General features: G+C 39.6%; 2 protein-coding genes across 5 annotated transcripts; one reads left to right on the top strand and one right to left on the bottom strand.

Annotated features, from left to right (window-relative positions):
- Positions 1–192: 192 nt before the first annotated feature.
- On the top strand, positions 193–2,646 carry LOC103944084 (CBL-interacting serine/threonine-protein kinase 20). Its single transcript, XM_009354481.3, has 2 exons — positions 193–711; positions 802–2,646. The coding sequence occupies exon 2, from the start codon at positions 827–829 to the stop codon at positions 2,246–2,248; it is 1,422 nt and encodes a 473-aa protein (XP_009352756.2). The 5' UTR covers positions 193–711; positions 802–826; the 3' UTR covers positions 2,249–2,646.
- An 8,409-nt stretch (positions 2,647–11,055) lies between these two features.
- On the bottom strand, positions 11,056–15,056 carry LOC103944083 (CBL-interacting serine/threonine-protein kinase 12). Of its 4 annotated transcripts, XR_007260812.1 has the most exons (3): positions 13,330–15,056; positions 12,146–12,209; positions 11,056–11,591 (listed from the first exon to the last, which is right to left on the bottom strand). XR_007260812.1 is itself a non-coding variant. In XM_009354479.3 (2 exons), the coding sequence occupies exon 1, from the start codon at positions 14,838–14,840 to the stop codon at positions 13,350–13,352; it is 1,491 nt and encodes a 496-aa protein (XP_009352754.2). In that variant the 5' UTR covers positions 14,841–15,056; the 3' UTR covers positions 11,056–11,591; positions 13,330–13,349. The 4 variants fall into 4 exon arrangements, 3 of the variants coding, with proteins under 3 accessions (XP_009352754.2, XP_048447180.1, XP_048447181.1); XM_009354479.3 differs by lacking the exon at positions 12,146–12,209; XM_048591223.1 differs by lacking the exon at positions 11,056–11,591 and having other exon boundaries at positions 12,044–12,209.
- Positions 15,057–16,823: the final 1,767 nt, after the last annotated feature.

The raw sequence follows: 16,823 nt of genomic DNA, 5'->3' as shown, positions 1-16,823 counted from the left end.
CACCACCCTGATTGAACATGCTTCTGTTAATCTGTTTGTGAACAAATTAGAGATATCCTACTAACATTGTCTTTTTTATTTTGAGGATATTAGTTGGCAAAAATAAGAATGATACTTGGTGGAGTTTTAAGCTCAACCATTAGTCCAGACTACCGTGGGTCATACAACATGTCAGTTTGGATTTATCGTATTATACAAGGTTAAGTGTCCAAAATTGCAAATGTAAAGAGAGTAAAATTTCGATTTACTGGCTATTTATAGTAATTTGTTGTTGGATTATCGTTTTCTTATGATAGTAATTTCTCCAAGGATCTATTACTATACATAGAGGCCTAAATGACTCCAGTCCTTGAGCACCGGGCATAAAGAGCAACCAAACTTGTTTACTATTTTTGCAAAAACAGAATAATATTGCAATTGGAGGGTGTCTCTCTATTAAGAGACGTTTTTGGAAGCATAATTACAAGGATGTTCGCAGTGCAGTCTGTCCTTGCAGAAAGGTTGTCTTCAGGATGCAGCCTTTTGGCATGGGTTGAACTCCTTGTGCTCTGATTGCATTCCACAAGGGATTTTCCTCATCCTGCCTTTTGGCATGCATGAGTTGAAATTCCTTGTGTCCCTTGATCCGGTCCTTACTTTCCTCCGATTTTCGGAAAACATTTTCATCGATCATTAGGCCGGCCGCACGAGAAATTGTTTGAATATGAGCATGTATGTATGTATTTACCCTACTGCATTCAAAGAGTGAATCTTGATTGCACGTACATATATTACTAATCTTGTTTCATTTTTCACCGTCAGCTGTTTGTGTGGTGAATTTTGAGGCATGGTTTTCAAAAAATCCGAAGAAAAAGGTATGGAGATGAAAAAAGGAAACATATTGATGCACAAATACGAGCTGGGACGGTTGCTTGGAAAGGGGACATTTGCCAAGGTTTACCATGCCCGAAACCTGAGCTCCAGCCAGAGCGTTGCGATTAAGATAATCGACAAGGAGAAGGTGCAGCATGTCGGATTGATTGATCAGATTAAGAGGGAAATCTCCGTCATGCGCCTTGTTAGGCACCCGAATGTGGTTCAGCTCTTTGAGGTCATGGCTAGCAAGACCAAGATTTACTTTGCCATGGAGTACGTGAAAGGTGGGGAGCTTTTCAACAAGGTTGCCAAGGGGAAGCTCAAGGAAGACGTGGCGCGGAAATACTTTCAGCAACTGATTGGGGCTGTTGATTACTGCCACAGTCGAGGGGTCTATCACCGTGACATCAAGCCAGAGAATCTCTTGGTGGATGAGAATGGAAACCTCAAAGTTTCGGATTTTGGATTGAGCGCATTGTGGGAGTCTAGGGGACAAGATGGCCTCCTCCACACCACGTGTGGAACGCCAGCATATGTAGCACCGGAGGTAATAAACAAGAAAGGTTATGATGGCGCAAAGGCAGATATATGGTCTTGTGGGGTTGTCCTCTTTGTTCTACTGGCCGGTTTCCTGCCATTCCATGACACCAATCTCATGGAAATGTATAGGAAAATCAGCAGAGGAGACTTCAAGAGCCCTCAGTGGTTTCCCCCAGAGGTATGTAAGCTTCTTTCGAGGATTCTTGATCCAAATCCAAGCTCAAGAATAAGTGTTGACAAGATCATGGAGAATAGTTGGTTCAAGAAGGGGTTTAAACAAATCGAAGCGCCTTTAGCCCTTCCGTGTGATTCCAGCACCTCAATCCGCGATGTGCATGAGGCTTTTGCATCAACAAGTCATTCAGCTGGAGAAGGTTCCAACAAAAATGCTAGTGGAGCAGGAACAAGCTCCATGAGGCCAACATGTTTCAATGCGTTCGACATCATATCTCTCTCACCAGGTTTTGACCTATCCGGTTTGTTTGAGAAGGATATGAATCACAGACCACAGGCACGATTCACGAGCACAAAACCAGCCGCAACAATTGTTTCAAAATTCGAAGCCATAGCACAGACGGAGAGGTTCAAATGCATGAAAAAAGATGGAACCCTTAAACTGCAGGGTAGCAAGGAAGGCAGGAAAGGGCAGCTAGGCATCGATGCTGAGATTTTCGAGGTCACGCCTTCATTTCATGTCGTGGAGATGAAGAAAACGGCTGGGGACACATTGGAATACATGGAGTTCTGTGACCATGACTTGAAGCCCTCTCTTAAGGATATAGTATGGACTTGGCAAGGAACAGAGCAGCAACAGCCACCACCGCCAGTAGTAGCACCTGAACTCGTTTCTTAGATACGAAGGAAGTGCTTATTTTTATCTAAAACTTGTGCTTAATTTGTCTCTTCAATGCGTTTTCATCTTTATTTCTTAAGCTTTTCAGTCTTTTTCATCTTTAATCCGCTTTATATGTTGTACTTGTTTCGAATTCGAGATCAATTTGTAAAGAGAGAGAAACAGAGGTATTACTGGTCTGGTCATCTGGTGCACAACTGAAGACTGAGCGCAGTGCAGGATGCATGTTCTGAAAAATGTGTATATGAGATGCTGCAATCATGTAGCAGATTGATCGATGACATATAGAATCACTAGTTTAAACTTGTAGCACCAAAAGGGCAAAATTTTGGATATTCAATTGCATATTTAAAGAGCAAGTTATGGACTAATTATATCTGTTCTTGTTTTTCTTTCAATTTAAACTTTTTGGAGTGACATGATTTAGGAATGAGGATAATAGACATCCATCTTTGCTGTTTTTCCACAACTCATCCTGAAAATTAAGCAAAACAGCTCCCACAGAAAGTACAGAAGGCAAATGTGCAACCACGTTTAAAGTACTATCATGTTAGAATATTATTCATGTGTGTGAGAGAGATTAATATTTTGATATATCTCGGTTATACTCTAGAATTTTCCGTGTCTTTAACCAAAAAGAAAAGAACCCTACGAGAAGAGAAGTATTGTGTCTAACCAAAGGATCATGTATGTTTGTGCGGCCATAATACAAAATCAGAATCTTCTGCAATTTTTTATCACTCAGGACAACCCGTATGAGGAATCTCACATACAGCTGATCGCACACAATAATTCCTCCGTAAGATGGATGCTGTATTCAAGAATCTCTCCTAAAAAAACAGCAAACAAGTTGATAAGCTAATTTATGACCAAATTAACCAAAATGCTGGACCAGTGATTTATACTGAATTTTATTGAAAAATAATGATTTGTAATTAGGTATGAGGGTAGGATACACAGAACCATCACCATCTGTTTAACTAGCAAATCGAGACCTCTCCCTCTAGAAATACACCTTGTCAAATTTAGTCATTATATATCCAACATAAAAATCTACCGTTCACGGCTTGTAAACAGTTCTTAATTAGCCTAATTTCCCTTTTCCCCTAATCACACGTAATTACATCATTGTTGTTTTGTTGTCATCACAAGGACACCAAATGGTTTGTGATTGGCTGCCATTTAACGTGGGAAAATGATTAGCAAAAGATTTGGCTGCATTAGAGAAAAGATTAACCCATTCAACGTCCAATTAATCCATGCCATTATATGTGCTTCTTTTCCTTAATTGTGTAAAGAATATAAAGCTGTAACTGCTATCAGAAAACAAAATCTTCACAGTATCTGAAAGACTGAAAGTCCTTAGCTGATTATCAAGTTGGTGTTCGATCCGACCACGTACGTTTTCTTATCCACATGTCCCCTATTCCTCTATTTCCCTCCATATTTCCACACACAAAACTTGGAAAACGATGTTTGATATATCACAAGCATCCCTTCGTTGAAAAATATGGTTCTTAAATCTAAACACGTAAAAAGTCCGTTTTATGGAACCTAACCAGCTCACTGCATCCTGCTTCACTTCTTATTTCTCTCACATACTTTCCCTCGACGTCTACACACAAAATGAAAACTAAAAACTAACAAATGAAATGCTTATCAAATAATCTCTTAAATGTTTTCTCACTAATATTATCAGTTGTTAAACATAGATTCACTAGAGAGATTTTAATACTCTCTTTTTCCACCGAAAACCAAAGTCCATCTGAACAAACCCTAAAAGAAAATCGAATTATAAATTGCAGAATCCATGGAAGAAGATAGAAAGAAAACAGCTAAGAATCTACGACCAAGGCAGTAAGGCAACTACCAGTCATACCCTAACCCTAAATTATTGTTGGAGAGAGACACCCATGAGGTGGCACAGAGATTAGACTATAGAAGAACAACATCTGTAAAGCCAAGCTCAGAGATCAACAGATTATAAAGTCATGGATGACGACTTTTAATTCCTACAATCCACCTAAATTAGTATCTAATCATCATCTGTTGAAAAGTCTAAAACTTCTGTTGGCAATGAATGCCCACAAAGCTAAAGTCATCTGCATGGGCAAAGTTTTCAATGCCCATGCTGAATGAAAGTGTCAGAGGTACATTTTAAATTTCAAGATGCATTAACTGCATCAGTTCGAGTTGCTCTATAAATAGAGCACTCGCATGTAACAGATGATAGATGAAGAAGAAATACAAGAGAGAAATATCAATAACATCATATATTCCTCTGCCTTTTATTATCTGTCTGTGCTATAGTTTTTGTGTGGCATTTTACATCTACCTTGCACCTACCACTTAAAAAGGTTATCTCTCAAACTTTAACCCTTTTATAACACGTTATCAGCACGAGTCTCTAAATATATTTATTCTCTCATCTCTCTTCGCCGAACGAACGAAAGAAAGAAAAAAAAAAAAAATGTTTCCTTTAAGGTTTTTACTGTTCATCTTCTTCCTCTGCCTCAACTGCGCCGTGTACCCTCGCGACGAGTTGTTTGCTCCATGCCTGCTCATAGTTCTCCAACTAACGGTTACATACATTTTTGATTACTTGTTTGGCGTAGAGATTGATTACTAACCTAGTATTTATTTGTGTTAATTCTACTGCAATCCAAGATGGTGCGGTACAATCGCCCATCTTGAACTGCAAATTTAATCTTACTGCGATCCAAGACGGTGCGGTATCATCGCCTATCTTGGACTGCAGATTTAATTTTACTGCAATTTTTAGGTGGAGCGGTATAATCGCACACCCTACCCTGCATATTCGAATTTACCTGCTGTTTAATTTCATTGCAATTTTATGTGGTGCGGTATAATCGCCTACGCTGCTCTGCATATTTAATTTTCCTGTTACTTGAGTGGTGCGAAATAATCGCCCATTCTATATTACATTATTTCAATGAGAATGGTGCGGTACGATCGCCCTCCTCATTCACCCTGAAAATCTCGAGCCAGAAGTTTCGAGTGCTTATCATTTTGGCCTGAAGATCAAAATGAAAAATTTGTAAGAACCAGAAGTTCTAACATCATATTCCTCCAGGAATACATATTATTGCAAGTTCTTACACATCTCATTTTCTTTCAGAAAAGAAAATGGCGAACTTGGCGAAGCTTGAATTTGCTGCCCTGGATATTACTGGGAAGAATTATCTGACCTGGGTACTGGATACCAAGATCCATCTGGAAGCAGGGAATCTTGGAGATACCATCAGGGAAGAGAGCAACTCATCCTCTCAAGATCGGGCAAAGGCCATGATTTTCATTCGCCGCCATCTTGATGAGGCGCTAAAGAGCGAGTACTTAACGGTTGAAGATCCGTTAGCTCTCTGGAATGCCTTGAGAAGCAGATACAATCACCAGACAACGGTGATTCTTCCAAGGGCCCGCTATGAGTGGACTCATCTAAGGATTCAAGACTTCAAGTCAGTGGCAGAATACAATTCTGCATTGTTCAGAATTACCTCTCAGATGAAGCTCTGTGGGGATATTATTACTGAGGAGCATATGCTGGAAAAGACTCTCAGCACATTTCATGCCTCCAACGTGCTCCTGCAGCAGCAGTATAGAGCGCGAGGCTACACTGAGTACAACCAGCTGATATCTGTGCTCTTAGTAGCTGAACAGAATGATGAGCTCCTGATGAAAAACCATCATTCCCGACCTACTAGATCTGCACCATTCCCAGAAGTGAATGCTGCTTCCCTCGGAGTGAACACCACATCCTCTGGTGGTGATAATCATAAACGAGGACGTGGCCACAAGCGAGGTCGATGGAATAGGAAAGGCAAGAACCATGGAGTTCAGTTTCATAACCAGGTTCCCAGGAATAATTCAGGCCCGAGCTTCAAAAATGTGAATCGCCACAAAGGCAAAGCTCATATGAACAATGCTCCTAGAAACTCTGAAGGAGCCTACCATAGGTGTGGTGGCAATGGGCATTGGGCGCGTACTTGTCGTACCCCTAAACATCTAGTGGATCTGTATCAAGCCTCCCTCAAGGAGAAGGGTGTCGAGACTAACTTTCTCGACGAGGCTAGACCAATGGATATACCTGATCCAGTGTTTGACTTATCAGGGCAGTTGAACACAACTCATCTAGATGTTTCAGACTATATTGTAGAAAGGGGAAATGAAGTATATCGGTCCGATTGAATCATTAATGTACTTTTATTATACTGAACTTGTAGTATTCTCAGATTCAATAAAAGTGGCATGTAAATTTTCTTGTTATAACTTGCTTTTAATTCTGATTCTCTTACTCAGAGAGCATGGATAAAAACTGTGGTTATTCTCAGAACATGAGAAATGGTGGAGATATTTGTCTTGCAGACAGTGCAACCACACATACAATACTTCGTGATCGAAAGTATTTCTCAAGCTTAATACCTACAAGAGTAGGGGTAACAACAATATCAGGACCTTCAGATGTAATTCAAGGTTCAGGGCAAGCCCAGATTATGTTACCAAATGGAACAATATTGTCCATACATAATGCATTGTATGCTACTCGATCTACTCGAAATTTGTTGAGTTTCAAAGACATACGTCTAAATGGATACCACATTGAAACAAAAAGTGCAGAAAATGTGGAGTATCTATGCATTACCTCCAATGATACCCAGAAGCGTATATTGGAGAAGTTGCGTGGTATGTCGAGTGGATTATATTATACATACATAAGGACAATTGAATCACATACTGTCATGAACCAGAAGTTCATTGATTCAAAGGTTTACATGCTTTGGCATGACCGTCTGGGTCATCCAGGATCTACCATGATGCGTAGGATCATTACCAACTCTAATGGACATCCATTAGTGAGCAGACACATTGTTGCCTCAAATGATAACCCTTGCAAAGCTTGTTCTCAAGGGAAGTTGGTAATTAGACCATCACAACTAAAGGTTGATGCTGAATCCCCATCATTTCTGCAAAGAATTCAAGGGGATATTTGTGGGCCTATTCAACCATCATGTGGACCATTTCGATATTTTATGGTTTTGGTTGATGCATCTACCCGATGGTCACATATTTGTCTCTTGTCTACTCGGAATGTAGCCTTTGCGAGACTACTTGCTCAAATAATTAAGTTACGAGCACAGTTCCCAGATTATCCCATTAAGTCAATCCGACTTGATAATGCTGGTGAATTTACGTCTCAAACCTTTGATGATTATTGCATGACATTGGGCATTGATGTTGAACACCCTGTTCCTCATGTCCATACTCAAAATGGTTTAGCAGAAGCATTGATTAAGCGGCTTCAGTTAATAGCTCGCACTCTGCTCATGAAAACCAAATTGCCAGTCTCTGCATGGGGACATGCCATCCTACATGCTGCATCATTGGTTCGATTGAGACCTATAGCCAACCATCAATACTCTTCAGTACAACTCGTGTTTGGACATCAGCCAAACATTTCCCATTTACGAGTTTTTGGTTGTGCTGTTTATGTGCCTATTGCACCGCTGCAACGCACTAAAATGGGACCTCAGCGTAGACTGGGAATTTACGTGGGTTTTGATTCACCATCTATCATTAGATATTTGGAACCCTTGACAGGTGATATGTTTACAGCTCGTTTTGCTGATTGTCACTTTGATGAGACAATTTTCCCGTTGTTAGGGGGAGAAAAGACCGTTCCAGAAGAACGGAAAGAGCTGACATGGGTTGTTCCCACCTTGTCTCATTTTGATCCTCGCAACATTCAATGTGAAAATGAAGTGAGAAGGATCGTTCATCTTCAAAGCATTGCCAATCAAATGCCAGATGCATTTAATGATGCTATGAAAGTGACAAAATCAAATATACCAGCTGCAAATGCACCTGCAAGAATTAATGTCCCTGTTGGACAAAATAAAGTGGCAGCAAATGATTCATCTGGTGCACGCCTGAAGCGTGGTAGACCTCCAGGTTCAAAAGATTCAGCTCCTCGAAAGAGAAAGTCGAGGGCACAACTGAATCCAAATGAAATCATTCAGGAAGAGAAAATGAATGATACATCCACAATTCATAATTCTGGACTTCCAGAAAAAGAAAATGTCCTTGATGAGACATCTGTCCCTGAAGAGACAGAAGTACATGAAAGCAAAGAAATCTCCATAAATTATGCATGTACAAATGAATTGTGGGATCGGAATGAAATAATCATTGATGATATGTTTGCATTTGCAGTAGCCACTGAAATCATCTTAAGTGATGATATTGAGCCCCGCTCTGTTGATGAATGCAAACAGAGACAGGATTGGCCTAAGTGGAAAGATGCAATCCAGGCAGAATTAAATTCATTGGAAAAGCGGAATGTTTTTGGACCAGTAGTCCAAACCCCGCCTAGCGTAAACCCCGTGGGTTACAAATGGGTATTCACAAGGAAACGCAATGAGAAAAACGAGATCGCAAGATACAAAGCACGACTCGTTGCACAAGGTTTTTCTCAAAGACCTGGAATTGATTATGAGGAGACATACTCTCCTGTAATGGACGCAATTACGTTCCGTTACTTAATAAGTTTAGTGGTTTCAGAAAGACTTGACATGCGACTTATGGATGTCATCACTGCGTATCTATATGGAGAATTAGATACTGACATCTATATGAAAGTCCCAGAAGGACTTAAGTTGCCTGAAACAAGTAATAAACCACGAGGTATGCTCTCGATCAAATTAAGGCGATCATTGTATGGTCTGAAGCAATCTGGACGAATGTGGTATAATCGTCTCAGTGAGTATTTGATCAAAGAAGGGTATATCAACAATGTTATTTGCCCTTGTGTGTTCATTAAGAAATCCAATTCTGGATTCGCTATAGTAGCAGTATATGTTGATGATATGAATCTAGTTGGGACTCCTGAAGAGCTCAATAAAACTGCTGAATATCTGAAAAGCGAATTTGAAATGAAAGACCTTGGAAAAACAAAATATTGTCTCGGCCTGCAGATCGAGCATTGTGCTAGTGGAATTCTGGTCCACCAATCAGCTTACATTGAAAAAATTCTGAAGCGATTTGGTATGGACAAGGCTTATCCACTAAGCACGCCAATGGTTGTTCGTTCTTTGGACATTAAGAAAGATCCATTTCGTCCAAAAGAAGATGATGAGCTGGTCCTTGGTCCAGAAGTACCATATTTGAGTGCAGTAGGTGCTTTGTTGTATTTAGCACAATGTACTAGACCAGATATAGCTTTTTCAGTTAATTTGTTAGCAAGGTATAGCTCTGCTCCAACAATTCGTCATTGGAAGGGTATCAAAGATGTATTGCGATACCTTCGTGGGACAGCAGACATGGGTCTCTTCTACTCAAAGAACTCCACAGATGACCAGGTCCTTGTTGGATATGCAGATGCTGGCTTTCTCTCTGATCCGCATAAAGCCCGCTCACAAACTGGATATGTGTTTAAGAATGGAGATACAGCAATCTCATGGCGCTCAACCAAGCAAACATTAGTTGCTACATCTTCAAATCATTCAGAAATACTTGCTTTACATGAAGCAAGTCGTGAATGTTCTTGGTTAAGATCAATGATCCATCATATCCGGAATTCATGTGGTCTAACTTCGAAGACAGACAATCCAATTGTCATCCATGAAGATAATGCAGCTTGTGTTGCCCAAATGAAGGAAGGATTCATCAAGGGCGATAAGACTAAACACATATCTCCAAAGTTTTTCAGTGCTCATGAGCTTCAGAAGGCTAAAGTTATTGAAGTCAGACAAATCCGTTCAAATGAAAATCTGGCAGACTTGTTCACCAAATCTCTACCAAAGTGCACATTTCAGAAGTTAGTGCAAGGCATCGGATTACGTCGACTTACCAAACAGCTAAATTTGGAAAATGCGGAATCAGGGGGAGAAACATATCAGGGGGAGTATCCATGATACATGCTTGTTGTACTCTTTTTCCTTCGATTAGGATTTTTCCCACTGGGTTTTTCCTATCAAGGTTTTAACGAGGCAACATAAGCATACTTGACACTATATCAACGATCCAGGAAAAGTTGTACTCTTTTTCCTTCGCTATGGTTTTTTCCCACTGGGTTTTTCCAAGCAAGGTTTTAACGAGGCAACTCATGTTGATATGTGGGCATCCAAGGGGGAGTGTTGAAAAGTCTAAAACTTCTGTTGGCAATGAATGCCCACAAAGCTAAAGTCATCTGCATGGGCAAAGTTTTCAATGCCCATGCTGAATGAAAGTGTCAGAGGTACATTTTAAATTTCAAGATGCATTAACTGCATCAGTTCGAGTTGCTCTATAAATAGAGCACTCGCATGTAACAGATGATAGATGAAGAAGAAATACAAGAGAGAAATATCAATAACATCATATATTCCTCTGCCTTTTATTATCTGTCTGTGCTATAGTTTTTGTGTGGCATTTTACATCTACCTTGCACCTACCACTTAAAAAGGTTATCTCTCAAACTTTAACCCTTTTATAACATCATCATCCTTTTAATGCCTTGTTTCTTTCATCGACGACTCTCTGGTTTTTTGCACACGTCTTGCATGTGGAGTTTTGGTTCTTGTTTTGTCATGGAAGTGGAAATCTGTAGCGGTCGGTCACTACAATTCTTAGTAGATTCGCATGCGCAATAGATCCAGTCAAATATTTAACTAATGTTTTTGCCATTATATTCTACATTTCCAACTTCTCTATTTTGTTGTTTATTTCAATCCATAATATTTACAAAAATATTTTACAAGTCAATATATCCAGGTTTTGGTTTACCACAGGTTCTGATTAAAAATGTACAAATATTTATAATAATCATTAGGAAACCTCCTCCAATTAAAAAAAGACACACGGCATGGAACCATACAAGTTCTGATTAAAATTGTACAATATATAAGTATTCTGAAATCTCCTCCAACCAAAAAAGAAACAACACCTAGGTATCGAACTCATTATTTATATATATAACATCTGAAACTTCCTTCAACCTAGTAAAAATAACTACTGAAACAAGTATAGAAGAACTTGGTTTATAAAATGGTAAACTTGTTCCTAACCTAATTCAAACTATCAAGGGGATTTAAACTCCAAGCAGAACGGAGCACACACTTCTGTAAACAACCAAATGTACCAGACCAATGTACCCTTTCATCGTTCTGACATTCTTTTCTTTGTGTTGTGATGAAAAGGTGAGTATAAAAACTAGAGTCGTGGTGGGTTGGTGTTCAATGACCAATAAGGCTTTTGGTTGAGAGCTCTGCCACCATACAACACAAGATTTGGGCTAGTCATCTTGTCACTCTCCACGAGTTTTGGTAAAACCCAAAAAATCAGCCGGACCCTGTTCCATTTTTTTAACAAGGTTAAATTTCGTCCATGTAAACAAGATTATTATCCCTATACACATTTTGTAAACGACAAACAAAAGATCTGGAAATTTCTTGTGTACTATTTGTGATATAATTTTCTAATACGACTTTGTGACGGAAATGGGACCTTCATTCAGCACCGTTAAATACAAGGCCCCGGAACTCCGTAGAACTACGATACTGACAAGAAGTTGTCCATCAGCATCCATGGTGGTTGCCATCGCAAAAAGATGAGATATAAGTGTCAAAATTTAGAAAATTAGTAGAAAAAGGCAGGGCATCCATCTCTTTCCATCCCCTCCCATCCATTCATCTTATATTCTCTATTTTGTTTAAAAAAATAATATAAGATGTTGACGTGATTTAATCGTGACCGTTCCAATAGAAGGGGAGGGAAGGGTTGAGAAAAAAAGAGAAGAGAGAATTTTACTCTTAAAATAACATCCACTTCTCATTTGCCATGTAAAGATTTTTTTGACGTCACTGATTATATGCAAATGGTACAAATTGTGATAAGACAGATTACCTCCTCATCTTCCTCCAAGTATAAAATCCATTACATTGATCATGAACTTCATCTGCCTTTTTCCCTATCAAACAAATAACCAGCCTTTGATGGTCCATGAAAATGCAGCAAAGTGGTCCATGGCTTCATATCCAGAGGACCAGACAAACTACCAGTATTTAAGCAACATGCTTTCTATCCCCATCATTTCACCCAACTTAGGTGATAAAAACTGACCTCTCCGTTTCCTTGCAGAAAAAAGAAAAAAAAAATTGACCTAAAAGTGCCGCCATATGGAAGAGAGGAAAGGAACTGGGCTATCTAACGAAACGCGACTTAACTAGGTCGAATCCAGATACCTATGTATGGAAGGTGTGAACATAACATCCACCACAATGGCGTATCCAGTGTAGGTAAGTCTTTCTCGTCTTTACCGAAGAGACTCAAGTGAACTCAAAACTACCACTTAAAAGTCATTCGTTAACTCAAGATTGCAGAAAACATCAACGAGTGCAAAATCAATTGAAAATGAGTTTTTCTATATGTATAGATATGCGAATTTAACTGTTTAGACGATGAAACCATCATATCTGACGACTTAAAAGATCCCATCACACAATGTGTGTAATACATCAATGCATCGTAGAATTTTTGCACAAAAATGGTAACACATCAATGTCATCAAAATCGACCGCATTTATGTTATAACAACAAAAGAGTTATAATTTAAGTGTTACGAATTTAACTGTTTAGACGATGAAACCATCATATCTGACGACTTAAAAGATCCCATCACACAATGTGTGTAATACATCAATGCATCGTAGAATTTTTGCACAAAAATAGTAATACATCAATGTCATCAAAATCGACCGCATTTATGTTATAACAACGAAAGAGTTATAATTTAAGTGTTACGAATTTTTATAGCATAAGTAATGTAAAGCATATACACTCGCACATTCAGCCACCACCAACAAATCACAGATATAAGTAGAAATTTTGTATTCCATTCTCTGTAATCTAATCTATAGCTTTCTCGATACGAGAACAGAGCATGCATTACGTATCAAGTATCTAAAAGCTCCATCTATTTCCCAAAACAAAAACAAAAACAACCACCAAAAGAAACTGAAAAAAAATCAATGAAAGAGGAACCTTCACATTAGCCTCAGAAAATCAGAAAACAAGGGATTAAATCGTACCGATTTCCCGTTCTTCTTCCCTACTCGGTATCCGAAGGCAGATGCGGAGGGGAAGCAACGGCAGCAGCAGCAGCGGCACTCTCCTCAACCATCAAGTTCTGCAACCCGGGTCTTAATTCTGTATTACAAAACTGCTCGTACTCAGCTTTGTCCCCTGCTTTCTTCTTAACCTCCAACACCACCAACGAAGACGTAAGTTCGAATACCTCCGCTGCAATTGTCAATGGCCCCTTCACACCTTCCCTAGACCCCTCCAAGCTCACTCTGCAATCCTTCTTCCTCACGGAAAAGCTCACAACTTTCGCAATCTCCTCCAATTTCGATATGATGGTCGAAACAGGGGCGCCCGACACAAACCTGGCCTCCTCTCCCCGCTCCTCAAACAACCCCGACAAATCAAACCCCGGAGAAAACGAGATTATATCAAACGCATTCAAGCTGGCCGGTCTGGGTAAAGATGTAATCTTTCTTCTGGTCTCAAACTCCGCCTCAGATTCCGACATACAATCCGAGACAGAGCTCACATCACTAAACCTGTCCTCCTCATCATCATCAAGAACATTGCAAAGCCGATCATCGTGATCAATGTAGAACTTGATGTGCTTAAAACCCTTTTTAAACCAGCGATTCTCCATCACCTCCGGGATTGTAATCCTCGAACCCGGATTTGAGTCGAGAAGGCGGGTTAAAAGCCGAACAAGCTCGGCACTGAACCATCTGGGGCATCGAAATTCGCCTTTGTATATTTTCTTGTACATCGCCATAACATTTTGGTCATGGAAGGGTAAATATCCAGCCATGAGCACGAACAAAACAACACCACAAGACCAAATATCCACCTTCGCGGCGTCGTACCCTTTCCGGCCCAAAACCTCCGGCGCCACATAAGCCGGCGTGCCGCAAAACGTGTGAAAGAGACCATCTTGTCGAATTTCATCGGAAACCGCACTCAACCCAAAATCCGAAACCTTGAGATCTCCGTTCTCGTCGAGCAATAGGTTCTCCGGCTTCAAATCGCGGTGGTAGACGCCGCGGGCGTGGCAGAATCCGACGGCAGAGATTAGCTGCTGGAAATATTTTCTCGCAACTTCCTCCTTCAGCCGGCCCTTGGCGACCTTGTTAAAGAGCTCGCCGCCGCGGACGTACTCCATGACGAAGTAGATCTTCGCTTTCGTGGCCATGACCTCGAAGAGCTGGACGATGTTCGGGTGGCGGACGCGGCGCAGGATCGAGATCTCGCGCTTTATATGGGCGATCAAACCACCTTTCAGAATCTTCTCCTTGTCGATGACTTTGATGGCGACGCTCTCGTTGGTTTTGATGTTCTTGGCGTGGTATACTTTGGCGAAGGTGCCATGGCCGAGGAGTTTGCCGATTTCGAAGCGACCCAGAAGCAGAGCAGGGCAGTTTTTGGTTTTGCTGGTTGTGCGGACGGGAGTTGTGGCCGTGGTTGGGGCTGTGCGGGTGGAAGCGCCGCCGTTGTCGGTGGCTTTGGGGTTGAAGTCTGCCATTCCTTGGGGGAATGGACGGCCGGTCCTTTCTCTCGCGATTTCTCCGAGTAGGGATCTTTTGTACTTTTGTTTTGTTTATTTGTGATTCGAATGATTGAAGCTCTTAAGCTTTTTGTTGAGTTTGGGAATTGTTGGGTTGGGATGTGATTTTTTGGTTTGTTGGAATTTCGTATTTTTGAGCGGTGGGTGTAAAAAGATATTTTATATGGAGTTGGAGACATGGATGTTCCCGTAGGGCAGGAGTATATACCCTCCACACCCCCACTACCATCCTCCTTTCCTTTTTCTTTTTTTTTTCGGTAAAGTTTAAATTTTAGAGGTATTCATCAATTCTCCCCCTGAACTTGTGACCATTAGCCAATTTCTCACCTCAACTTTAATTTTGGCCAATTTCCCCCCTCAACTCTCATAATTAGTCAATTTCCCCCCTCAACTTTAATTTAGCCAATTTCCCCCCTCAACTCTTATAATTAGTCAATTTGCACCCTACTGTTAATTTTTTAATTTGATCATAATTAAACAAGTGTGTGTAAGAAACCAAATGAGATGTATGTTAATCATGTTCCTATATCTTTATCCTATTACAAATAGATTAAAATTTAGAATTTTACAATTTATCATAGATAGTATTATTAGTCATCATAAATCAGTATGGAGTAATTTTATTTGATTTTTGACCATACAAAATTGATAACGAAAATGATTGATGTGTAAATTTTTGTATGTGAATACAATTTTCTTTATAAAAGTGAAAGCTAAGTTCAAGTAAATTGCGGAGAATCGAGCTTTAGTGAAAAAATGGCTCATCTATTCATAATTTTCGACTCCTTACTAAGAATAACTCATTTTATTGAAATAGGTATGATGTGACATCCCACATCGCCCATGGGAGTGATCCTTATATGTATATTCTCATCCTTACCTAGCACGAGGCCTTTTGGGAGCTCATTGGCTTCGGATTCCGTAGGAACTCCGAAGTTAAGCGAGAAGGGGGTTGGAGCAATCCCATGATGGGTGACTCACTGGGAAGTTGCTCGTGAGTTCCCAAAAACAAAACCGTGAGGGAATGGTAAGCCCAAAGCGGACAATATCGTGCTACGGTGGTGGAGCGGGCCCGGGAAGTGGTCTCGCCTGGGCCGGGATGTGACATATGATCCATGAGTTTAGGATTGTTATTTCTTTTTGTTATTATTTCTTCTTCTACATGCTTTAAAAACGATTCATAACTTTTTCTTATAATCAACCCATATCACATATTAATTGTATTATGTTTTTGTACATTTTACCCTATATTATGCAGGTGAGTTTATGTTAATTTTAGTACTTTGTTGGAAGTTATTAGAAAGATTGAAAATTAAAAAAAGAATAGATGGAAAATTAAAAATAAAAAAAATTAACAGTAGGGTGCAAATTGACTAATTTTGAGAGTTGAGGAGGGAAATTGGCTAAATTAAAGTTGAGTGGGGAAATTAACTAATTATGAGAGTTGAGGGGGAAATTGGCCAAAATTAAAGTTGAGGGGGAAAATTGGCCAATGGTCACAAGTTCAGGGGGGAAATTGATGAATATCTCTAAATTTTAATTTAAATAGGCATGTTATATATATTTTTTATTTTATAGAGGAGTTATTTATTAATTTTTTCTTCAAACTTGTAAGAATCCGCTAATTTTACCCAATAACTTTTTTAAAAAATTCTCTAGATTTAATTTTAGCTGATTACGTGTTGAATTTTAATTTATCCGATTATCCCCTAAACTTTTACAATTGGCAAATTTCTTCCTTGAACAATTTATAACTACAAAAAGTTAATTTTATTTCTATTGTGGAGAATATATTTCTTTCTCTTCTTCTTCTCTTCTGCTAGTTCACTTCGTTTACTTTTTGTTTGAATTTTAAGTTTAGTGTTTAAGGGGAAAATTAAAGTTAATGAGAAATTGGCCAATTATAAAAGTTTAGAGAGTAATCGGTTAAAATTAAAATTC

This window comes from the organism of the source record quoted next, unplaced genomic scaffold (assembly GCF_019419815.1).
Source record: "Pyrus x bretschneideri cultivar Hongxiangsu unplaced genomic scaffold, Pyrus_bretschneideri_v1 Contig33, whole genome shotgun sequence".
Lineage (NCBI taxonomy): Eukaryota > Viridiplantae > Streptophyta > Magnoliopsida > Rosales > Rosaceae > Pyrus > Pyrus x bretschneideri.
This window is presented reverse-complemented; position numbering and strand designations above follow the sequence as displayed.

Coding starts and splice junctions, on each gene's coding strand:
- LOC103944083 (XM_009354479.3), bottom strand. CDS start 14,840: ATGGCAGACTTCAACCCCAAAGCCACCGACAACGGCGGCGCTTCCACC.
- LOC103944084 (XM_009354481.3), top strand. CDS start 827: ATGGTTTTCAAAAAATCCGAAGAAAAAGGTATGGAGATGAAAAAAGGA.